This window comes from Epinephelus lanceolatus, chromosome 18 (assembly GCF_041903045.1).
Source record: "Epinephelus lanceolatus isolate andai-2023 chromosome 18, ASM4190304v1, whole genome shotgun sequence".
In the NCBI taxonomy this organism is placed as follows: Eukaryota; Metazoa; Chordata; class Actinopteri; order Perciformes; family Serranidae; genus Epinephelus; species Epinephelus lanceolatus.
This window is the reverse complement of record NC_135751.1, coordinates 39702704-39720290: the sequence shown is the minus strand read 5'-3', so window position 1 is coordinate 39720290 and position 17587 is coordinate 39702704. Positions and strand designations below refer to the sequence as shown.

At 42.5% G+C, this 17587-nt stretch overlaps 1 protein-coding gene across 1 annotated transcript; it reads left to right on the top strand.

Moving 5' to 3' along the window:
* Positions 1 to 63: 63 nt before the first annotated feature.
* On the top strand, positions 64 to 16171 carry tspan34b (tetraspanin 34b). Its single transcript, XM_033643928.2, has 9 exons — positions 64 to 215; positions 2846 to 3225; positions 10212 to 10289; positions 11464 to 11679; positions 11988 to 12062; positions 12172 to 12279; positions 12360 to 12497; positions 12587 to 12679; positions 15588 to 16171. Exons 3-9 carry the CDS (start codon positions 10233 to 10235, stop codon positions 15645 to 15647), a joined length of 747 nt encoding a protein of 248 aa, XP_033499819.1. The 5' UTR covers positions 64 to 215; positions 2846 to 3225; positions 10212 to 10232; the 3' UTR covers positions 15648 to 16171.
* Positions 16172 to 17587: the final 1416 nt, after the last annotated feature.

The window sequence follows — 17587 nt, the reverse complement described above, 5'->3', positions numbered from 1 at the left end:
TTTAGCAGTTGAGTTAGTAATTTCCACCTGTCACTCTCTGTGTGTTCCTTTAATCTCTGCTTTGAAGGACTGTGAAGTTCAGACAACGCAAATGTCACACTGTACAATGTGAGAAATATGAGGCCAAAGTCTGAGGAGCACTCACTGAGGAAACCTGGTGGTGGAGACTCCACCTGACAGCTCTCTGATGGTGGGGAGTGAAGTCACTGTTTCAGGTATTACAGTCATATTTAAACTGGCATTTCATTACAAGTAAATGCATACAGCAACATGTATAAACATGCATTTAAAGGAAAAAGAAATAGAGCCCAAACATGTAAGACAATGTTGGTATGTTTCTGCAAACTATGAATATGTTGTTTGTTCGTGTCGTATGCATCATATCAGTGTTTCTAAAGTGACACAGTATGTGAGCTGACTGGCATTCAGAGGAGGAGGTAATAGTGGATGCTGTGACATCTAGAAGAGATGCCTGCCAAACTGCAGACCACCATTTGAGACCAACAAATGACAAAATGGTTGTGTTTCAGCAACTTGTTGAAAAGCAGTTTTTTCACAGAGTATCACTGTGTTTTGAGAGGGGAGAGTAACGCCAAAAGTGGGTGTTTTTTACTGAGACATCGCTGCGTTACCTGCTGGTATAGTGCCATGAAGAGCAGCTGTTTTTTTGTTTGTTTGTTTGTTTTTAACCAAGATATTGCTGCGTTTCGAGCTGGGATGCCATGAAAAGCGTTTTTTTTTTTTACAAAGACATCGCTGCCGGTACAGTGCTATGAAAAGCGGTCTTTTTTATTGCTGAGACATTTACCAAGATATCACTGCGTTTTTAGTCAGGATGGTTCCACCAAGAAAGGTTGTTTTTTAGTGAGACATCGCTGCGTTTCTTGACGAAGTGCAACAAAAAACTTGTTTTTTTACCAAGACATCTCCACATTTCAAGCCGTGTTGCCTTCAAAAATTGTTGTTTTTTTTAATACAAAGACAGCGCTGCGTTTCCGCCGGTATAGTGCCATGAACAACGGTCTTTTTTTGCCGAGACGTTGCCAGAAGTGTTATTTTTTTTCTTTCACCAAGACTTCACTGCATTTCAAGCTTGGATGCCATGAAAATTGGTCGTTTGCTGAGACATTGCTGCATTACCTGCTGGTATAGTGCCATGAAAAGTGGGTTGTTATTTTATTTTATTTCTTTTTTTTTTTACCAAGACATCAGGGCATTTCGAGCTGGGATGCCATGAAAAGCAGTTGTTCTTTTACAGAACCATTGCTGCGTTTCCTGCTGGGATAGTTCCAAGAAATGTGATTTATTTTTTATTTCTTACAAAGATATTATTTTTAGCCATGATAGTGCCACAAAAAGTGTTTTCTCTCTCTTTAACCAAGAGATCAGTGCATTTCATGTTGGGGTGCCATGAAAAGCGCTTTTTTGGTTTACAGAATTATTGCTACGATTCCTGCTGGATTGTGCCATTTTTTGTTTTTTTACAAAGACGTTGCTGTATTTCCTGCTGGATGGGATAGTGCCACAAACTGCAGCTTTTTTCATTCATTTATTTTCTAACCCAGATATCACTACATTTTGAGCCATTGCTGCATTTCCTGCCAGATTAGTGCGACAAAAAGCTTTTTTTTGTCATGAAAAACAAATGTTTCTTTGCTGCGTTTCCTGCTGGTATAATGCCTTGAGGTGGTTTTGCTGAGACATTGCCTAAAGTGTTGTTTTTTTCTTTTACCAAGACATCAGTGCATTTCGAGCTGGGACGCCATGAAAAGAGTTTGTTTTTTTACAGAAACACTGCTGTGTTTCCTGCTGGGATAGTTTTTCAAGCCAAAACATGATCTGTTCGTAACTATAGCCAAGTAGTTTTTGTGCCTTGACCTAACCACAGTGTTGTTGAAACACAAAGACTCATCAAGTTTCAACATATCCTCAACTTAGTAACATACAAATGTAACATATCCATGGTTTGCAGAACTGTACAATGCCAACATATTTTCTTGTGATTGGGTTGCAAACCCCACATCCAGACACAAACTACACACAGTTAGATATGTCAGAAATACCCCACCTGACTGGACTGTTGAGTGACTGCATGTCAGAAATGTAATTGCAAGCCAAACCATTAAAGCAATAGTTGGCAACTTTTATAAAAAAATAACTGTTGTCGTATTTGAGTAAACTGACACTAAGTCTACACAACAGTACGTGAGACAGATGTGAAAAAAATCGTATTCCTTTGTCTCTTCGTATTGCTTATAATGGACTCACCACACATTAACAACAACAACAACCAATCAGAGCCAAGGAGTCTCCAATGCAGCTGTCAGTCATGTCAGTCACTGTTTGTGCACTGTGGTCAAACTGTCAAACTAGGCAGCGCTGATCAAATATGAATCAAGATACTATTACTCTGCTGTCTATTTCTCATCTCAGGTGTTTTCAGAAACAACAAGTGTACTTTTTAGCTACTGCTACTTTCCAAGCTACTAATGGAAATATATAAAAACTCACTCAACCAAGTCAAAGGCAGCACAGAGGTTAAGTGAAACTACAATGGGAATTCTTCTTGAATCACTGTTGATTTTAAAGTCACTGTTTACTCTGATAAGAGCTGTTTCAGTGTGGGGGGAAAGATAATCAGTTATTTATATACAACTTTTTTGTTCCAGAAAAGGATTAGGTCAGCCTTTAGTTACTGATTACAAATGGTTCCTGTCATTAATGCACGCAACGTTTGTCATACGTACAAACTGTGTTCAAATTAACACCTCAAAGGTACATAGGTGTGTTAAAAGGCTGGTGTGAATACAAACAGGTGATCTCTCTTCCCCTTCCTCCCTCACAGGAGACCAGCCTGACTCCATGGTGATGTGTGTTATTACTCGGCTGCTTTGGACACGCCCACCTGCCTCCCTCTCCCTCTCCCTCTCCCTCTCCCTCTCCAGTACTTAACCAGCCAACAGCCTTAAAATAAAAGCAGAAAGCTGAAAAAGTCACTTAGAGGCTCTCTCATATCCACCGGAGCGACAGAGCCACACAGGAAGTGGAGACAGAGAGTATATTGTGGGTGATTTTCAGAGGACAGAAGAATAATACACTGCTGTGCTCCTGTTATCTCACAGTCAGTCTGCTCCCACAGCAACAGCCTCCATCACCACAGTGAAGGTAGAGACTCCTGACAGAGAGCCAGCCTCAGAGGACGTCCTCGGATATCTGCTGTGAAAGGTAACTTTGACTTTGATTTCAAGTTGTGTTGGAGCTTCTTTTTGTGAGTTTTAGTCTTTTGGATATTTTTCAAGTGCCGTACCAACACAGGGAGGGATCCATCCAACAATGATCCTTTGTCTCCTGAGACCTGCCTGCAATTATTCCGCTCAATGGCGTCCTTTGAGATTTGGCCGTGTTTTTGATGGAAGTCAGTCAGTCAGAGACAAACTCAGAGGTTTTGTTGATCTAAGCCCAAAGAATACAGACCAGGTACCTCCAAACAAGAGCCTCTCCCCATTGAAAGTGAACACTACTTATTTTTTCACTGGGACCTTTTGAGATTTTCATGTGACTCCAACTTGTTAATACATCACCAGACCGACTCCTTGGTGTCAGAGTGCAACTGCTGACCATGAGGAAGTCGGGAAAGCTCAGAGGTGATTGTGGGAGTTTGGGGAGTCAAGGCAACAGCTCATTCTGTGAGTGCATCCTGGCCCCTGGATGTATGATTAACTTGACGAAGAGCAGCTTTATTCAACAGCAGGGACCGGCTGAAAGAACACAAGCCATTTCCTGTTTTTGGTTATTTGAGATGTATGTCCGAGGATATGTTTACACAAGGTGTAGTATGTAAATGACTGTAAATCCTGTAATAGAGCAGGTAAGGATCAAATGATAGTGAGGCGAGGACACGAGGGAGATCCCGATTCTGAGAAAGCAGCCCGTTGCCACAGGAGGGTTCTGCTCAGTCATTGTTGTTTGGGAAAACAATTTGTTTTGTTACGCCAGACAAAGGGCACTGTATCCCATGTGGGGGGCGCGCACACACACACACACACACACACACATTTGGAAGTGACAATCTTGAAGGGACTCTAGAACAGTAGGGGTTGTAAAAGGGGGGCGAGAGGAGGAGATTTGGAGATAGGGTGTGAGTGATGTGTGTGTGTGCCTGTGTTTGATGAGTCAAGATGATGAAGACAGATGAATGTTATGTTTCTGTGTGAGCCAGGTAGCAACATCAGTGCTGAAAAAAATGAAGCCAACACTGAAGTTCCAAAAACTGCAGTTCCTCTAATGGCCACTTGAGGCTGGTTCCAAGAGTGAGACAATCCTCATAGACCCCCATGTTATTATAGCTGGAATTAACATGTTTACACCCGCGTACAAAAAGCGGTTTCGGTCTCTGTAGTTTATCTCCCTGTTCATGACAGCTGTACAGGGGTGAATTTTTATATAACTCACTTATTTACATTTTATTAAGGCCTAAAGTTATGCAAAACTTAACCATAACTTTATATCGGTGTCATCAAGACAAATTTGTACAGTACACACAAGTGCTACTCTGTACTCGATCAAAATATGTCTAATAGAAACATGTAACTACAGGGGGGGAGGAAAAGCGAAGATAATACAATCACACTGGGTCTGTAAATGATAATGGGCGGGACGCTTTGAGTGACAGGCTGTCTGCAGATAGTGTCCTCGGCGGGTCCATGTCATTGGTTCGACAGCCCATTGGTTCGACATCCCATTAGTCCGACTGTCCGCGGTGCTGAACGGCTCGCGGCGGGCGTATGGTGCGCCGCGACCGGCTCTGGGTCAGCTGGGAAAGGCTTGAGGCGGAGCAGGCTCACAGCTTATGTGTTTGCCACTTTCTTTTTCATTTTAACCCACACCATGATCTTTTCCTGACCCTAACCAAGTGGTTTTTGTGCCTAAACCTAACCAGACCTTAACCACAGGGCATCATGATGATTTCGGAATGGACTTCGGAACAATGAGTTTAATATGGTCGGACCAATGGGATGTCGAACCAATGGGCAGTTCCCTCCTCGGCTCCTCACTTAGACCAAAATATTCACATCCCAAGTCGTCACGTATTGCTGCTTTGTAAGTGGACTTTTATGTTGACATCAGGGGCTTAAATATGAGCAGTGCAGGCAGTATGGTTGCACCGGGGCCCTTGGGGTGGGGGCCCTTGCGAGTGGTTCAGCTTGCCACCTCAGAAATACGCCTGTGTTCAAAGAAGAATACATGTTAAAATATAAATGCTGTTATCTGCTACATGCCCTCAAGAAGGCTTAACCATGTCCGTCAACGTGTCTTTTTTTCTTTTGTGAAATAATCGGTAGAAATCTAAAACAAATTATATGTTCATTTTACAGAAACTATATAAACTATAAATCAACTATTTAAAAACTCTATTTAATGAATAATTTCTTATTTTATTTGGTATTTTTGTCATGCGCTGATTTGCAGAGATGATTGGTAATGTGTGTCAAATGTGTATTTGATCACGTGAAGATACTATAAAATATATGGTTTCAACGCAAAATCTGGCACTAGGGCTGATGATGTTCCAGGACGCTGCAACCAATGTCAACAAAAGCACATAGTTAGAAACAAACATCATAGTTTGGCTCAACAGTTATACAGGAAGCAAACAGTGGGCTCTTGGATGAAAGTCCGGGGTTTGTTGGATCCATCCACCACCCCTCCCTCCCGCCCATAGGGACTGTCCAGCTCCTTATATTACGTCGTCCCTGGCAGTGTTTCCAACTGACGCCCTCAAGCGGTGAATCATACTGCTGTGACAAGTGCCATCTGCCCATGTTATCAACTGACACTGCCAGTTCGTGTATCATACTGCCGTGACGTGCTGTCTAGTTGCATGTCATAACACTGCGGAATATCATGTCCAGCTGCGTCACAATCTGATGCCTCCTAGTGAGCATCAGTCTGCCATGAAAGGTGATTTTGGCGTCGGTGTCTGATGACGAAATCACAGACAAAGCAGCGGTATTTGGTGACTGAAAAAAGAACAGACTGGTTAGACCCACCCCACACTCCTCCACAGCGCCAGCCTCTTGCCCAAATATGGTCATTTCTGGCTCTGAAAAATTAAGATGGCGATGGATGAAATGACAAACTCAAGGTTTCAAAACAGAAGTTCACAAGCCAGTGGATGACATCACGGAAGCTATGTCCATTATTTTTACAGTTTATGGTCCCCCAGGTTATAATTTCTCTGTTAATGACAACTGTGGGGTGAATTTTTATATAACGCACCTGTGTAAATGTTATTAAGGCTTAAAGTTACACACGATTAAAGGTGTGGCCGCTTTAAGTGATGGGCTGGCTGTAATCTCCAGCTGCATATGTACGCAGAGTCTGTCAACTATGGGACAAGAATTTGGTGTCAGAAATGCTGTAGTCTGAGTAGTCTATCTCAAACACTTCACTTGGAGAGGCAAAATGCATTGCCTAAAATGTAATCTTGAAACCCATCAGCTATTGTGCGACGATGATTTTGCTTTATGCTTTTTTTTAATTGATTGGCATTCATATCCAGACATCTGTTGATAGAGATTAACTGCAATGACCTGTGCTTGAAAGAGGAAGTCTTGGCCGGGATAAATGCTGGCTGCACCAGATCAGCCCGAAATATTGTCCCTTGTCCCCAAAGGCTTTATCATGTTGACAGATGGAAGCAGATGGGTTCTGAGACTGGGCAAGTCATCACCACAGTCAGTACTCAGATCCCACCCCTGCTTCTCCTCAACTCCCACTCTTGTCCAAATATGGTCACTTCTGTGTCCACAAAAACAAGATGGCGATGGCCGAAATGCCAGACTTGAGACTTTGAAACTGGAGTCCACAAACCAATGGGTGACATCACGGTGGGTACACCCATTATTTTATGTAGTCTATAGATTTTCAACCTTTTTGTGTCAAGGCCCTGACACAGCAAGCCGATGATTGGCCATCGCTCAGTGTTGGGCTGTCAGTTAGTGTCTGGAGGTGAGGAAAGTAAACAAACAGCTAACTTCAAGAGACCGAAACAAACTTGTTACATAAGGTCAGATTTTTTTTTTTTTTTTATCCACTGAGTGCTTTAGCAGAAACGTTTTTTGATGGTTTGTGTTATTGTTCATTCTTGCACGGTAAACATGCTCTGTTCTTTCAACTCTGGATTTTGCTGGTAACTGTGCTAACTGGCTAACAAGCATCAAGACTATGTTCCAGTTTCCCTTTTTGAGTGACAAATACAGGCTACCGCCATCTGCTTATGTGGAGTTGCTTCCTCTTACATAGGAGTAGAACATACGTGCTGGTTGGCTGTCGGCTGTAGTCTTTGTGGTGTGTTCATGTGCAACTCTTTGGCCGAGACACGGCGACGTCCGGCTACACAGCAGCGGGGGCCTTCATCACTGCAAGTTCTCTGGAGTTGGTTTGGTGTCTGGGCCTTTAAGGACACCGAAATTAATACATGTGATGCCACAGACCCTCATTTGATAAGATTTTGCTTCAGGGTTCTCCATCTGAAAAGATTTTGGTTGTTAGATATGAATAAGAGGAGAATTCTATTGTTGTCAGCCACAGTTGAGGAGATAACTGTGACGGAAGTGAAACCTGTTATCAGAATATTCACTCCTATGACTCTTACTCACATTGGACTCACCTCTATAGTGAATTAGATAGTGAACATAAATGTTTCCACAGTTTTCTGGGGACCCCCCGCTACTTGGAGCCACAGCTGTAAAACACTACAATGGATGTGTCATGTATGCATGTGTCAGTCGATACAAAGGTAGCTTGGCTGTTGTGTTGTAATGTACCTCCACTGGCCCTTTGCATAGGCACCATGAAGTCTAACAAGTACTGGGTGTGGTGGATCATCTGGCTCACCACAAAGTTTTCTATGCAAATACACACCCTGCAGTCCTTGTTTGTTTATTATGCTGCATTTGTGTCTGTATTACTCTGGTCATAACATCTATGAGTTTATGACTTTCCAGTATTTAAACAGAATGTCCTAAATTTGAATTCAAAAGGGGGAAAGTTATAGAAAGACACTCAGGTGTAACTGAGTTTGGTTCCTCGTCTCTTTTGTATAACACGGGCTTAGTCAAATGCTTTTCAGTGAATACAGTGGGGCACATTTCCTCAATCCTCAACTCTATATTCCCGTTAAATCTAAACCAAGCAAAGCCCTCACCTGAGTTTCCTGTAAGGTGATATGTGCACTATAAATGTCCTTCGAGTGGAAATCAAAGACCCAGGGCACTCTGAATGTTTGACAAAGATAAGTTATTAAGCTGTCGAAGGTTAAAAGGTGAGGAGTTGGGAAGGTGGCAGGTGTTTTCCCCTCCTACCTCACAGAGGAAACAACACAGACCAACTGTTAATTTGTCACCCAAATGGCGGTGCATAATGACATCATGACACTTAGGACAATACATCATCAAGATGACTAATGCTGCGCGCACATGTGACTGTGATGTGAGTGCTAATGAATCAACAGATCTAAAGATAACAAGGGTAATTATAGCTGCTGCGCAGTGATGGGTCAGGTCCGGGCATTTTTAGGCAATTCTGAGCAACAAGCAGAAGAATTGGAAGACATTTAGGAATTTAGCAACACAATCTGCCTTTTGCATCAGCTTGAACTCACAACCTCTGAGACTAAGAATCAACTTCTATTTCACTGAGCTAATTAGTCAGTGACAATTCATGTGTAGCTTCACAAACTGACTAAGCCAGACGTGCAGGTTTAGCAGCCGTCCATGCATGGAAAAACAGATTTGAAACCACTGTAAAAAATTCAGTTATTAAGACAAAAATCTGAAAATACACATATTGCATCTAGACAGCATGGAGATGTTGGTAATTTACAATGACTGATTTGCTCCATAAGTGAAAAACTGATGTTTAACTAGTTGAGCTATGTGCAAAGTGAGAAGCCTCAGATGGTTTCACGCTTAAGTATTGACACTGGATCTTTGTGCAAAGTTTGGTTTATTTTCAAGCATGAGAAGGCAGATTTTCTTACAGAAAAAAGACTTGAAGATGCTGCACAGTGATCAGTCACGCTCAGGCAATTTTAAGCAATAAGCTGGAACACAAGAAGATGTTTACATTACAATGTGGATTCTGCACCAGTTGAGGCTCGATTCCGCAACCTCTGGAACCTAAGACGGTCATCTGCCGCTCTGAGCTAATTGGCAAGTAGCAACTCAACAGTGGCTTCACAAACTGAGTAAACCATTCACTGTTGTGTAGGAAAGCAGCCATCCGTGCATGGAAAGGCAGATTTGAAACCACTGTAAAAAATTCAGTTATTAAGACAAAAATCTGAAAATACACATATTGCATCTAGACAGCATGGAGATGTTGGTAATTTGTTTGTAACAATGATTGATTTGCTCCATGAGTGAAAAACTGATGTTTAAAATTGCCATTTTTACATTGACTCCAATTGTTCACATTAGAGCAAAATTCAAAATGCTGTCAAAAATTCAGTTTTTGAGATAAAATTCTGAAATTTGCCACACATCATCTACCATGACTCTAGAATTTTGTCATTTTTTCATGAACATTGAAGATTTATTTAGCAAGAATTTGCATGTATATGTTTACAGTACCGTTTACAGTCAAACAGCACTGTAGGCTCAATTTTTGATAAATCAAAAATCTGAGAAACGTAGTTTTTGTAGGACAGTCTGAAGATGCTCTGTAGCAAGTTTGGTGTCAATTGAGCAAAAACTGTGGGAGGAGATAGGTTTAAGAAGTTTTACAGTTTTTGAGTGATGAACTTCATCATTTTTAATAGGTTTAAATGTACCAAAGTTTCTTCAGTACTGGGGCTACAGTTTGATGAAAGTTGTGAAGTTGTAGCATGTATGGTTGATTTGTTATGAATTTTCAAAGTTTTGAACTTGAGACGCTTGCTGTAGTGCCACCATCAGGACTATTGGCTTGAGTTTACAGCTGAGGATATCTGGCATGAGACTGGACCTTTGTGCAAAGTTTGGTGAGTTTTCAAGAAGAAGAAGAAGAACTAGGATTACAATAGTGTCCTGGCAGCTTAGCTGCCTGGACCCTAAGAACTTTAAATATAAATCTACATGTACAAAACTCATGTGAGTAAAAATAACATGAAGGCTGACAACGAGATGCTGAGCAGAGTTGGTTGACCACTGTCTTTTTTTCCTCTGTAGGTTGAACTTTCTGCTGCAAACATGGGATGCTTCGGATTCCTCAAAGTCATGATGTTTGTCTTCAATGGCATCATCTTTGTAAGTTTTACTGCTTCATAAGAATTACTTCAAACTATGATTCTGTTTTACAGAGAAAACACTTTTACATTTTTTTCTGTGTGCATCACGAGTAGGTTACAGTGTGAACGATGGAGGGAAATGTTAACTTTGTGACACAATTACAAGACCAAGGGAAGAAAAAATGGACTTCAGGCACTCATGCGTGGAGCAGGAACAGATGCATCTGAATTAAGTTAAAAAGCCTTTATTTCAAAACATGGCTGCTTACATTAAAACACAGACTGGTTTTGACTCTAAGGTCTTCATCAGGGTGGACAGGAGTCAAGCAAACATTTTATAAGCTTGGTAGGGGGTGTCACCCACTCTTGCTAAATAAGTGAGCACAGGTGGGTCACAGCAATCGATTACAATGAGAAGCCATGTTGAAAGTGACACCTCCACAAATGTTAAGGAAGAAAAGATTACTTAAATTGTATCCGTACAAAAAAAAAATAACATAAGGTTTAGTGTTTCTCCATCCATCCATTTTCATCTGCTTATCTGGAGCCAGGTCACAGGGGCAGCAGGCCAAGTAAAGCACCCCAGACGTCCCTCTCCCCGGCAACGCTTTCCAGCTCCTCCTGGGGGACCCCAAGGTGTTCCCAGGCCAGATGAGATATATAATCCCTCCAGAGTGTTCTGGGTCTGCCCTGGGGCCTCCTACCAGTGGGTTGTGCCCGGGATACCTCCAGCGGGAGGCGCCCAGGAGGATCTTGATCAGATGCTTGAACCACCTCAACTGACCCCTTTCAACATGAAGGAGCAGAGGCTAACCTTGGACCAAGACGTCTTGAAAACGAACGCCATTTTTCGTTTGGGGGTTCCCGGTCTAGACCGATTCACGTATCCATAAACGTTCAAATCAAACATGTAACGTACTCACCTCACAGGCACAGATGTTAGGAAGGTGTACAGGGGGTTGCCGTGTGTTTGTATATTCATTATTGTTCAATAAACATGCATTTTATCTCGGATGTCTGAAATTTTCTCCACCCCCTCTTCGTCCCGCAATGAATGAGTGCACCGGCTTTCTACCACGCCACAGCGCCACTATAGCGGTTGGGAGGTGTATTGCACATTGGTGGAATTCCCCTTTAATCTTTAGGACTTTCCCCTCCTCTCCTCTCTCCTTGTCTCTTCTTCTCTCCCTCAGTTGGCGGGTGCTGCCATCCTGGGTGTTGGGATCTGGGTGAAGGTGGACAGCAGCTCCATCCTCAGCTTCATCGGGAAAATTGAAAACGCACCACCAGAGCTCAGCCAGGTGCTCAATGTGGGCTACCTGCTGATTGCAATAGGAGCACTCCTGCTCATCATCGGCTTTCTGGGCTGCTGTGGAGCCATCAAAGAGAGCATGTGTATGCTGCTGCTGGTAGGTTGTTGTCTGTTGCTGTCCACTTTGCACCGCTGATATCAGGATGGCGTTGTCGTGGGAAACGTAGCACCAATCCTCTAGTTCCCCCCTGGTTAACACTGTTAGTTCTGTTGCTGTTGTTTAGCACCAATTATGAAGTTAGCACGTTAGCTGCTAGCCGCCAGCTCACCCACCTTCATGTTGAGAGACAACCCGTATGCTCTGAATTTCACATAGAGCCTCTTTAAACAAGTTTTCCCTATTTGAAATGATGATTTTAAAAATCCCATTCCAGCAAAAGATTTAACATTCTGATGTTTTTCTAGTTTTTCATCATAATCCTGGTGGTGTTCATAGCTGAGGTTGCAGGAGCAGTGGTGATCTTGGTGTTCAGACCCTTGGTAAGTAAAGGAACTTTTCCACATAGACGATATTGGTAGCCTGGATTATCAAGACAGGCGCTGCCTTCTGTGACTCAGATGCAAAAGCTACTGTATTCTTTCATTTTAGGCAGATGAGTTGATCACCAAGTTTGGCACGGTGGCAGTTCAGAACATCAAGAAGGACTACGGGAAAAATCCTGACATCACAGGACTGTGGAATACTACAATGAGCACGGTAATTCTTCTGAACACACTGTGATAGTTCTGTTTCACTGGTGCATTGTGTAACATCAACTCTCTTTGTGTCCACATTAGTTAAAATGCTGTGGATTCTACAACTCTTCAGACTTTGTCAACTCTCCATATTATGTGGACCACAACCAGAAGTACCCACCACAGTGCTGTCTAGGCACTGATGACCCATGTAATCAAACGGCGGTTGACAGCGCCACGGTATGGACTTTAAAGAAGTATATTCATGTGCATGATCCAGAACCATTTTGAATCAGTAACTTTTCACCTCCACTCTTTATTTTCCTCAGACGATCACTGGGTGCTTCCCAAAGATCAAGCAGCTGATTGATAGCAACACTGTGGGGATTGTGGCGGTGGCCCTGGGAATTGCAGTCCTGGAGGTATGTCCTTATCTCTTGTTTTTTTCATTTGCAGGGCCGAGGACAAAATAGATAATTTAAGCATTTTATTTGTCTTCCGCCAACAAAAATAGTTCCCTCAGGACTCCGCTGTCACCGTTGCTATGTAACTCAGACATGGTGCGCCAGGCACTTACTCTTTATACACATTTATCTGCACGTTTCCATTAATTGTGCAGCCGGTGAAATAAGTCTCTGGTGACTGCATGGTGGACTGTTGCTTCACAGGCACAGCCGACTCTGCCCTCTGATCTGACAGTATGTTGCTTTTCTCCAAGTCATTGAGCTCCGCTGATGAAACACTGACAAACCTGGATGTGTGCTCAGATGGATTCAGCTTCTCCTCTCCCTCATCTTCCTCTGATGACCATTCATAGTTCAATTCAAAACTTATTTTAGGAAATAAATCCATATTTTTGGCTGTTTGACAGTGGATGAATTAATTAGCCTACAATGCAACTGCTGACCTAACTGACACTAACCGTCAGTTTTGATTTGATTGTTGATTGCAATCAGCTGTGAGGCGGAGTGATACATACACAGTGAAATAACCGTGATGTTGTACTCCAATATCATCACGGTTTTACTGTCTCTCGACCAATCAGATTGCAGGGCCGGAACTAACTGTTGTATAATAGGCTGTAATGCATCAGAGAGCAGATAAATGACTTTAAATGAAGCCTATTTCAACAACAGCAGCTGACCAGAGGTGAGGGACTTGACTCACATGACTTGACTAGAGTCAGACTCGAGTGGCAAGTTTGATGACTTGACATTTGCTTGGCTAATATTAGTTCTTTTTTACACAGAACCAAATGACGACAGCATCATTCTGCTCCAATTTGTGATTTTAGACAGCCCTATCTAAACTGCTCTGGCCTGCCTACTGTCGCTGCTTCCTCTGCAAGCTGCTTTGCAACCTGCCTCCAACCCAGCTCCTCCTTTTCATGCTGTGTCTGACTTATCAATGTCATTTCTGTTTGTCATTGATGCTGCTCTGTGCTGTTCCCGGGAGGGTCTTTGCTGCTGCTCTCCCTGCCTTAGGCTTCCATGTGGGCGCATGGAAGGGCAGAGAGGTTTGCTCTCTCTGCCTCAGGGGCCATACACATGCCGTGTCTTTAACTGCCTGGACAACGTTGGGTGCTGGGTGCTACATTTGTGCCTTTTTCATGCCAGCTTTCAAGAGTGCGGCAGCAAGTTGCGTCTGAGATTGCTAAGCAACCTTAAGAAGCTCTGTATCAGAGCCCATTTACCTGAAATCCTGAGTGCAGAGCTGATCTTTTTCCAGACCTTGTTTATAAGTGTGTAGGCCTATTGTCTGTGGGACAGATGACAAGCTCTGGGTAGCCCTGCACTAACATGATCAACTTCTTCGTCATATTTACCGCATTCTAATGTTTACAGAAGAAGGGAAAGATATCTGCCAGCTGTGATGGGTTGGTCCCTGTCACATGACATGCGGTGTGCACTGCTTAGTTCCAAAGTTGAACTTGGTTTATCTCAGGGCGTAGTCGTCGCACCCTAAAAAATGGGCTCTCAGGAACGGGTGCGCACCATGACAGCATCACTCTGGCATTTGAGCGTGCCTGCCACACGTCAACACTGAAAACAACAAATTTGAGGGCGCAAAAAACTCAGCATGTGTACAGCCCCTTAGGCTTTCCATGTAGGCACGTTGAAGGGCAGAGAGGTGTGCTCTCTCTGCCTTAGGCTTTCCACGTAAGCGTGTGGAGGGGTGGAGAGATGTGCTCTGCCTGCCTTAGGCTTTCCATGTAGGCGCGTGGAAGGACAGAGAGGTGTGCTCTCTCTACCTTAGGCTCTCCATAGGCCCATTTCCACCGCAGGAACTTCGGGGTAATTTTATGGGGCCGGCGCCGTTGGTGCGTGTCTCCACCGCAGGAACCACCACTGAAGGACAGAGTTCCGGAACTTTTACAGGGGCCAAACAAGTCCCTGCCTCGGAGTAGGTACTCAGAACGGCCCCGAAAAACTCCTGGCTGGGGCTTGGGGTTTACTTGGTGCTGATTGGATACACGCAAGGCGGAATGTGACGTCAACAGAAAGCAACAAAATAGCTGGCATTTTTAAAACTCAGCAGACGAGGGTTAGCTCGTTCATAGTTTCCACCGCCATATAAACAAACTCAATAACCGGCTCGTGAAAAACATATTTTCCAGCGGATATCTTAGTTACAACATGATTGAGCTAGCAAAGCAGTTTTGTGTTGCTGTGTGTGGTATTTATTCAGTTTTGGGAAATCACGATGTCTAGAAAGCATCAGTGGCTGCAGCTGACAGGGACAGCTAACAGCAGCAGCAAATCTAACATCAGGACGTCATCTGTTAAAAGCCTCCTGTTGTCGGATACGACATGAAACTACTCCAGTTAGCTCAATCATGTTGTAACTAAGACACCTATTACACTATTACAGACACCGCTATCGGCTAACAGCTAACAGCTAACATCGTCCCTATGCCACTACGTCGCCCCGGTCAAAATGGTCGCGCAACAATTACGTCACATCCAGAGCCCGGTAACTTTACAGGAACCTTCCTCCTACTCCTCTCTCTCAGTGGAGACACGGCGGTTGAGAGGGCCGAGCGAGAGGACATTCCTGTAGTAGTTCCTGCCCCCCAAATAGTACCAGGAACTTCTTCAGTGGAAACGGGCCTCATGTAGGCCTAGGAGACAGCCATAATGCCAAATATAATCCTGCAAATGGAAATAAACTTTTCTTTGACTAAAGTGGTCCTGACTAAATTAGAATTAAACCCTAGCTATTAAAAACATGCCTCGATTAATATATCATCCTTTCTTTTTTTGTACACTACCTTACTTTTTAATTGCCTGTTTTACTAATATATATTTATTTAATATATATTGTCCTCAGATATGTGCCATGGTGGTGTCCATGATCCTTTACTGCAGAATAAGATCCAGGGGGGACTAACTGCAAATGGTGGAAACCTCAGAAGATGGATTTTAATCACTGGAGCCTTTCTAGGTACTTCCTGCATCGCCTCTAGAGGAGTGAGGGGCTATGCCTTCTATCTTGCAAAAATGCCTCATCATTAAAGACAGTTAATGTCAGATCTTGTGCAATCAGAACTACTGAATGACATAACAAATCTATTTTTACTACATTTAAATCCGTCTAATAGATATGAATGTACATTATCTATATCTCGAGAACACTACACTTTGTAAAACAGGCTACGCACACACTTCACCAGAGATTATTTTAATGTCAAGCAGTACTACCACCTGTGACACACAGCCAGTTAATGAGGAGTCACATGATAACTGCGTTCAGTGTGATGATGAAACAAAGGCTGGTATGGTGGACAGAAGGGACCAATATTGTGAATGTTGTTGCCATGACACAGCTTGTAAATAAGCAACTGAAATGACACATTATTTGTATGGATGTTGTATGGTGATCAATTTTGAAATAAAGTGAAAAGTATTTCTAGACTCTGGTGTGTTTTTGAGTTGGTTTATGTGCAGGTAGACGTCATTCCTCTGTGTCCTTTTGATTTCACAAGAAAACAGGTCTGACCAATAAAAATGTGTTTGTTTAAGCATATTAGGGTTAAAAGTTCATTTTCAACTGCTCAGTTCAAATTATAAGTGGGCCGGAAATTCAACTCAATCGCCAGAAATACTGTTGGCATTGTACGTTTCTGCAAACCACTGATGCGTTACACACAGAGACAGTGAAACTTTACATTCTCAACAATGCTGTATTTAACGTATGGTTATGTTTAGGCACAAGAGCCGCTTGGTTGCGAGGGTAATTTTGAGATTTCAAGGGAGTAATAGTTTGGTTATTGCAGCTCTCAACTGAAAGTGCACTAACTCATGTACATGTATATTATTATAACTTTTTATAACTTTACTCAGAAATGTCAAAAATTATAATTTTGACCAACTTCTTAGATTTCAGGTGACTAAAAGACTTATATGTAACAAACATTTTTTTTATGCTGATAAAACTAATTTATTATTATTATTATTATTAATTTTATTTATATTATCCTCTAACCCCATGAATAATTTTTAGAGTGTGTAAGCCCACAATGCAAAAATTAAAAATTAAAAATTAAAAAAAAAAAAAAAACACTTGGCAATGTTTAGGAAAATATCGTGTTTCTGCTTGAAGGTCTCCACTGGAACAGCAGCAATGTTTTTCATGGCACTACCTCACTAAATATCAGTCACTTTTCATGGCACTCTCCCCGCTGGAAAACACACTAACAGGTCATTAAAAAATCCCCCTGTGTGATGAAAAGCTGCAGGAAACACAGCAATGACTCAAATTGACAGGTGCCTTATATGTCTCACACCATCCACCGTCCCCTCCACCTCCCTATGACAAAGTCAGCTCGCATATTAAAAATATCGATATGATATAAATGTGCAAGTGTTATGTACTGATTTGCAGAAATGTACAGTGGCAACATTTTCCTCTGCCGACTGGGCCGGATGTTAGTGCCTCCAGGTGCCATTTGCCTCAAACTACTAACAGCAGAAACATGAGCTCTGAGGTCCCGTCAGGAGATGCAGGATTTTGTTTAGACAAGATAACATACAGCACATATAATATTTATCTGTATTAGGATCAGGCTAATTGTCTTGGTTTATTTAGTTTGATAAAAAATATAAAAGCATGTGTTAATGTGTAACTTTGAGCAAATGCCATTTACCCTTAGTTTCAGATAAGTGGGTTTTTGTATTCACTAAAGAGCAGCCAGCATTACAAACCTGCAGTTTGTCCACATGAGTTAGCTGTGATGAATCACTCTGGACTCTGGCTTCATTTGCTGCTTTACAGTCTGGAAAGTAACTTCCTGATGCTGAAGGGGGCGTGTTGATGTGTGGGGTGTGCTG

What these genes read in the sequence shown, in the direction of transcription:
- tspan34b (XM_033643928.2), top strand. Translation starts at nt 10,233, where the DNA reads ATGGGATGCTTCGGATTCCTCAAAGTCATGATGTTTGTCTTCAATGGC. An exon ending in TCTTCAATGGCATCATCTTT is followed by an intron (nt 10,290 to 11,463) that starts GTAAGTTTTACT and finishes TCTCTCCCTCAG; the next exon opens with TTGGCGGGTGCTGCCATCCT. An exon ending in TCTTGGTGTTCAGACCCTTG is followed by an intron (nt 12,063 to 12,171) that starts GTAAGTAAAGGA and finishes CTTTCATTTTAG; the next exon opens with GCAGATGAGTTGATCACCAA.